This window comes from Herpailurus yagouaroundi, unplaced genomic scaffold (assembly GCF_014898765.1).
Source record: "Herpailurus yagouaroundi ecotype Mexico unplaced genomic scaffold, PumYag 206, whole genome shotgun sequence".
Taxonomy (NCBI): Eukaryota; Metazoa; Chordata; class Mammalia; order Carnivora; family Felidae; genus Herpailurus; species Herpailurus yagouaroundi.
In genome coordinates, this window is record NW_024412437.1 from 7,810,906 (window position 1) to 7,818,661 (window position 7,756).

General features: G+C 56.0%; 1 protein-coding gene across 1 annotated transcript in view; it reads left to right on the forward strand.

Moving 5' to 3' along the window:
- The first annotated feature begins 6,813 nt into the window (after positions 1–6,813).
- SOX9 (SRY-box transcription factor 9) overlaps positions 6,814–7,756 on the forward strand; it is a 4,799-nt gene continuing 3,856 nt past the window's right edge. The window contains exon 1 of the mRNA XM_040452245.1: positions 6,814–7,626. Coding sequence (XP_040308179.1) covers positions 7,196–7,626 — 431 coding nt within the window. The 5' untranslated portion in view covers positions 6,814–7,195. The remainder of the gene's footprint in view (positions 7,627–7,756) is intronic.

The window sequence follows — 7,756 nt, forward strand, 5'->3', positions numbered from 1 at the left end:
CAGAGGGCAGCTCCCTGTGACCCACGCTCGCTTTCAGGGCAGGGGAACGGACATCCACGCTAGAGGCAGAGAAAGAGGGTCTCAGGACACGCGATGCCCCGGGGGCAAAATGGCACAGGAGCAGACAGCGACTGAATTCGGAAGGCAACCAGACACGAAGGCAGTAACAGCAGAGACCCTGCCTTGGCCCCTTTGGGTGCTCACGCACGTAGTGAGCCCTCCAGTGATATTTGCTGAGCTGACATGTGTGGGGGCTGAGAATGATTAGTGCCGGGCTAACTGGGAGAGGGATGGCAAGCGAAAGAATGAAGGATGTCTCCACTACGTTGGACGTTCTCCACCCAGAACCCTCCTCCATCATCTACGGCCCGAGCGCCAACACTCAGACCCATCCGGTCGGCTGCCGAGAGCCCTGTACAACCTTCTGCGGTCATCCATGACTCAAAATCTGCAAGCATCGGGCTTGCTGCCCGCAATAGCTCGTGCATGTATTAGTTAGGATTCAGAGGAAAGCTGGATTCTGGGCTCCCTCGTGAGATTTGGAGGGGAGGGCCCCGGGGGGAGAGGGTAGACCCTGGAGGCAGGGGTTGGGGTGGGTGAATGGCTGGGGACCCTGTCTGAGCCAAGACCACCCAGTGTGCCTTCTTGTCCCACCAGAGGTATCAACCCTAGCCAGACACCGCCTTTTCTCCCAGTTGCTGAGGGAAACATATCCTGCAGGATGTCTCCATTGCCCCCAAGAAAGTAGTTAAGGGAAAGATGTCTACTTTTAAGGCCCTCCGAGACTTTATCTTCTCTTTTAAAGAATGATAAATGCTCTGGTGATTGAATCTATGGTGACCTTATCCCTAATTTACAGCAATAACTGCTTATATGTCTCTGGTTTGCATGTGGATGTTAAGGCAGATGAGGCTAAAAAGACAGCCTCCTGCCAATCCAAGCTGACAATTTTGTGAGCTTTAAGAGCACCCCAGAAGGAAGCCTTTTCTGTAGACAGCCCATACCTTGTCCGACCCGGCTCTCGTTGGGACTTTCCCTTGCATTTCAGCCAATCTGGAAATTGGGGTAGCAGCAGATTCCAGGGCTAGGACTCACTGTGAAAGCAAACAGTCTGCCCTTTCCCATTAGATGTAAATACACTGTGTCCTAAAGATAGTAACGGGGACACTGTGAGATTTTCTGGGTCTTAATGATTTGAAGGGAGCAGAGAGGAACAAGCAAGCAAACAAACAAACAAACAAACAAAAACTGTCCCTCTCTTCTTTGCCTGGCCAAATTTCACTCTCATTTATAAAAGAAATTAGGGAAGAGAGTGTAACCGAGGAGGAAGAAAAGGCATTTAAGAGTCCACTGACACCTTTGACGTCCGTGAAAGGGCCTTGGGAGAAAGATGTTAAAGAGAAAAGGGGAGAAAAGTGGGAAAAGGAAAAGAAACAACAACCCCGCTTTCTCAACAATATTCTGATCTGCCTATTCAAAGCTGAGACAGTGCTGGAGACACCCCTGGCTTCCCCTTCAAACAAAACCGTAATGGAACCGGGTAATAACGCTGGCTCTCCCGCAGGCTTGCAGACAGGACGCGCACCAAGAAATTAATTTGAAATAAACAATGACTTGGCCGGAAGCCCAGCGGGTTCCCCCCCCCCCACGTGCCCGGGGGCCCCCACTTTCCTAAGCTTCCCCCCCCAACACCGGGGGGCGGTTCTAACGGGTTCAGGGTCCGACAACCCCCTGGCAGTTTTCTTACGTCACAGATCCGAGAACACTCTGCAGCCAGAGCCCCCCCCCAACCCCCGCCCCGCGTGAGGACGTCACTGTCCTCCGGAAAACCCCAAAGTTGGGGGCTGACTGCAAGGGCTCTGCCCTCGCGGTTCCCGGGGGCAGAACTGGAGCTCCTGCCCGAAGTCAGGCAACCCGGCTGCGCGCTCACGCTTCTCCAAAGCCGAGCCCAGCTCGCAGCTGCAGGGCGCCCGGCTTGACCCAGTGAAGCTGTGGGTCCTGGCAAACCCGGAGATGTGCGCCCGGCTTGACCCAGTGAAGCAGTGGGTCCTGGCAAACCAGGAGATGTGCTCGCACACCCCTCCCCCCAGGGGGTCTTTTGGAGGGGGGCGGGTGAGATAGAAAAGGCTTGCAAGAAAGTCGCAAGAGCATTCGTCTTTAATTCTGACGGCTACCTTCGTTCGGGATTGTATATTAAGAGCATTTCTCCTTTAACGTGGTTTGATGGACATATTTTCTCGGATTAATAAAGATCCGACATCATGACCCACCCGATAGGACGGCTTAGTGGGAGCAGCTGGCTCCAGTCCCTTCAGGCTGAGATGAAGTCCTTGCACCACCCAGCCTACCCTGGGAGATTCACACAAAACTGTCCTCTGAGATTCTCAGCTCTGTCCGTCCCCCCTTGGGACAGAGCACCCTTAAACCAACAGGGGATGGGGGGGGTTGGGAGGGGGTGGGAGGGGATGGGGGGGGTGACTGAGGAGGTACAGGTGGAAGGAACTGCGGAGGAAGTCTTGGTGCTGAGGGCAGCCTCCTTGGCCTGTGGGAGTCGGCCGGCCGCAAAAGAAAGCACCAGGGTGTTGAGCGCTTTACTTTATTTGTATTTTTAGATCAACAACGCAAAAGCACCTTCAGCTGCAAATGCCTTAAAGATTTTAAAAAGGAGAAGGAGGGAGGCTGGTCATAAAACTTGGCCTAAGGAAATTTCCAGGCCGTTCTAGGGATGCATTGAGGGAATCCAAAAGACGCAAGGCTCCCTTGTACACTGCCTTGAGACATATTTTCGGAAAAGGAGAACACACACACACACACACACACACACACACACACCCCTTGGAAACACAACAGGCCCTTCGGAGCTAGGACTTCCCCCTCCCATTCCTTCTTTTCCCTTCAGCTAGTAAGAGGGTCCTGGAGGAGCTAGTCCAGTCCCCTGCTTTGGCTCTGGTCTGCACTCCCCGGGGCGCGTCCTGCTGGGCTAAAGCCCCTGGGGCCTCACACCCCAGCCAGGTCACCGGGGAGCACTTTCCCGGTCCACGCCTCCCTCACCCAGCACCTCCGTCCACTTCTCTCCTCTTTCTGTTAGAAAACAGAAAAGGGAAGAAAACGAAACGCCCTTCTTGGCCTACAGTTTGGGGGGGGGGGCTTCTACATGTCGGATAATCTCCCAAAGAAGGGCGCCTGTCTGGGGAGAATTCCACATATAAGACTGTACAGTCACATGCGTTTACAAAACGGTCGCTGGGGGCTCTGGAGGCTTGTGACGGGTCATACACCCACTCGGGCAAAACGTCCAAAGGTCACATGCATTCGGCCCTCCATAGATATCTATTGCACACCTAGGAAGCTGTCTGGCACTTTCCTTTTCCCTCTGCTGTTGCTGTCCAGCCCAACGCCCGTCCTGAGACTGGGCTTACCGGCAGCCTCTCCTTTCCCTAGAGAACTGGCCTGAAGAGCGACCGACAAAGGCGCTCCACGTCCGGGAATAGTACTAATTACCGAGGAGAGGCTGGGAACTGAGGGCGCAGGGACCCAAGGGTCCCCCCCCCCAGGGATTGGGGTCTTTAATCTCAAGGGAACCGCGCCCCAGGGAATTGGCAGCGAGAAGGGGTATCCCCTTCCCTGAGCACCTCTATAGAGAACCAGGGCTGAGATCTTTGGGAGGCGCTTCTTCTGCTCAACCCAACCGAATTCTTCTGGGATATGCATCCTTGCTGAAAACGGATTGAGACACGCTCCCCACTTTTGCTACGACATTTTGGAGAGGGAGACTATGGTCCCTAATTCCCCAGGTAAAGGGAACCCCGTTCGCACCCACCGCCACCCTCATTCGGAGTAGGAAACCCCCACCCTGTGCAGGGTGTTCGCACCGCCCCACAGAGCCCGCGAAACTCGCCCTACGCCAACATCTCCGGGCTCCGGGACTCGGCGCGCCCGTTTAGACGCGGAGGAAGATTGGCGGCCCAGGCTAGGGAAATTGAGCCCGGCGCCGGCCCCGGTCGCCCAAAGAGGGGAGGAGGGGTGATCCCAGACCTCGGTTTCCCGAGCTCCCCCTTGGGATCCTCTTGCACCTCCAAGTCTCTGCTCCTGGCGGCAGACCTAACGGCGCTGGCTTGGAGTGGAGACCGGAATGCTCGCTGCGAGCTTGTGAAGTGCCCCCACCCCACCTCCTTGCCTGCAGCTTTTCTTGACCTGCGCCCTTTCCCTTCCTTATCCCCACCAGAATGAGGAGCCCAGCGAGTTTGGCTCCTGGCAGAATGCTCTGGCTAAAACTGAGCCAACAGCCTCAGTTTCCAGATCTGTAACCTGAAGGCTGATAATGGGTTCCTTTCCCTCCAGCTGGCTCTGATGCGGGTCCTCTGGTCGGCAGACCGCGAGCGTCTTCCCGGGGCAGAGAGGAGACGTCAGAGGGGACCCGAGAAACTCACAAGAGAGCGAACTGGCCCCCTGAGTGGAGGTGGGGGAATCAGCACCTGAGCCCCTGCGGAAATGCAGGACCGCCCCACTGGCTAATCAGTGGTGTCCACGAGTCAGACTTGGCCTGGTCCTGGCACATGGAGCCGAGGGCGCCGTCTGGTAACTGGGAGACGGGGTCCTTCGGGGACCCGGTCTCCCGGTTCTGTGCAGACCAGAAACGTCAGGCACTTTGAACACTCTTTGCTTGCTGGGTCCCCCATAGACACACACCTCCCACTTCCTGTAACTGGGCTGCCCAGAGGTGAATCCAAACGGGAGGAAATATCGAGTAGTAGGAATTTCTGCAAAGATAAATCTCAGCCGCAGAGCAGTCCTGACTGAGTGGAAGACACCACCCCCACCCCCCACCACCATCTAAGTTTTCCTGCAGTTTCTGGGAGTTAGGCGGTTTCTGAGCTTTTGGCGCCCCCTCTGGATTCAGTTGAAAAGTGCGCCATTTTCAAAGTCCTCTGTTTATCCTAAGTTTTCAAGAAGATACAAGAATACAAAATGCTTGCATCAAACGAACAGAAAATGTACAAAACACTGTAAGTTTATGATTTAAAGTTCGGTTTTTTACATCCCCCTATTACATAAGTGTATTAAATATATATTTATATGTGCACGTATTTATCTCGATAAATATTTAGAGAAATATTCCAAAATATCTTCAAGTCCCAGTCTTCCGTGCTTTTAAGCCAGTAAACATGAGAACTACAATACAATGCAACTAAATACAGATGCCTTGGTTAAAATATCCGCCCGAAGTTCTGGTCTCGGAGTGTCCTCCCGGGTCAGGTGTCTGTGAATCACTCAGTTATATGCACAAATGTCCCCTCCCCAAGACACAGAAATCAGTTGACACTACGCGGGACTCTCTTCTCCAAAGAAAGGACGAAGTTGTTCTTACACTTTCCCAGCGAATTCACGGGGCCATGAATACCGCGGCTATTGTACCCGGAGGTCTCTGAAACTGGTAAACAAACTATGTAGGACACTATAGACATCCACTGTGAGCGAGTTACATTCGTTTAAAAAGTAAATAGTAGTTAACTGTAAGTGGTAACGTAACTACCCTCTGAAGAGCTCCGTTTCCTATAAGAAACGTCGACCTCTTCGAGAGAAAACGAGATCTTTGAAAACAATTCTTCAAGGAAAACCAATCCTTGAAATCTTGCAATGTGCAAATTAGAAGTCAGCAAGTCTCTGCTGTGATGCGGCTGATTCCCCGTGACAATAATTTAGTTCGAGGCGGATATTTGGGAGAGCCAGAAAGGGGGAAGTTTAAAATTAAGAGATTTCCACAGTTGTGCTGTTATTTGCGATCCTGAAGGCATGTAACCCGCAGGCGTCTAGCACTTTCCTTGTCGTCCAGAACTGATACCCAACCAGGCACTAAAGGCAATTGGTGCAAACACAAAGACTGTGCGCAAATCTCACTCGAGATACATCAGAGACACCCCCACCCCCTCCCCCAGAACTCCTAGCAGTCTGCGAGTCGCAATAGGACCCGACTACCGTCTCTCGGCCGGGAGGTGAAAAGCAGAACGTTCAAAGCAGTTGCCTATCCCGGGGCGGGGGGGGGGGGGGGGGGGGGGGGGGGGGGGGGGTTGGGAGAAGGGCTTGCCACAGTTCAAGGTCGCTGTGGCGCGGGACGGCTCCCGCGGGCGCGGGGCTACCGCGTCGCCGCCACCGCCAGTCTCAGCTTTGGTTTTCATTGATTCCCCTTGCAAGAGCGCAGCAGAATCCCTACCAGCCGCAGCAGCGCCGGCGAAGCAGAGCATGTTAATCTATTTATATGGATTATTACAGAGGAACAGCGGGCGTTGAGTCACCAAAACATTTGCTTCAAAAGACCATTTCTAAGCACTTTTCGGAGGAGGCAGGCTCCGGGCGCATACACTGGGCTACGCGTGAAGGAGGGACTGCTTTTTGATCGCTGCAAACTCTCGCTAAGTCTCCGGTACCGCGCAGAAAGCAGCGAAAAGAAATGCTTGGGGGTGGAGGCAGATCCTGGTCTAGACACACACACACACACACACACACACACACACACACACACAGGCACGCAAGATTCGTGCGGAGACGGCCCCAAACTTCTGACATTACGAGAGTACGGCAAACTTACACACTTGGACGTCCTGGGTCCCCCGCCCCAACCCCCCCAGCCAGACCAGAGGCAGCGCTCCCCTCCCCGCTCTTCCCCTCCCCTCTCGTCACCCAAGCCCAGTGCCACAATCCTCCTCCCCGCAAAATCGAATCCAATCAGCTGCCTGCCAACCCCTGAAATGCCGTGCTGTGATTGGCTGGCCGTCTCTAAGGTGAGGCGCAGTAGTTATTAAAGAGCCCCGGGGCTGGGAGTTGAGGAGCTGAGAGCGGAGCTTGAAACTCACTGGAAAGTTCAGTGGCGCCGCGACTTGCCAGTTTTCACTCCAGGAACTTTTCTTTGCAGGAGGAGAAGAGAAGGGGTGCAAGCGCCCCGCTTTTGCTCTCTTTCTTCCCCTCCTCCTTCTCCTCTGCAGTTCGCCTTCCCCCACTTGGAGCGGGCAGCTGCGGGCTGGCCACCGCGCGCCTTCCTAAGTGCTCGCCGCCGCAGCCGGGTGACGCGCCAGGCTCCCCGGGAGCCGCTCGCTCCGCGTCCGGGCAGCCGAGGGGAGAGGAGCCCGCGCCTCGAGCCCCCGAGCCGCCGCGGCTTCTCGCCTTTCCCGGCCACCCGCCCCCTGCCCCGGGCCCGCGTATGAATCTCCTGGACCCCTTCATGAAGATGACCGACGAGCAGGAGAAGGGCCTGTCCGGCGCCCCCAGCCCCACCATGTCCGAGGACTCGGCGGGCTCGCCCTGCCCTTCGGGCTCCGGCTCGGACACCGAGAACACGCGGCCCCAGGAGAACACGTTCTCCAAGGGCGAGCCGGACCTGAAGAAGGAGAGCGAGGAGGACAAATTCCCCGTGTGCATCCGCGAGGCGGTCAGCCAGGTGCTCAAGGGCTACGACTGGACGCTGGTACCCATGCCAGTGCGCGTCAACGGCTCGAGCAAGAACAAGCCGCACGTCAAGCGGCCCATGAACGCCTTCATGGTGTGGGCGCAGGCGGCGCGCAGGAAGCTCGCCGACCAGTACCCGCACCTGCACAACGCCGAGCTCAGCAAGACGCTGGGCAAGCTCTGGAGGTAGGGCCGGCGCGGCGGGGTGGGCTCCGCGATGGCGGGGGGCGCTGGCCGCGACACCGTCTCCGTGCCCCGCCTCCCAGCAGGAGGGAGTTGCCGGTCCCGGAGCCGGCGGGGGGGGGGGGGGGGGGGG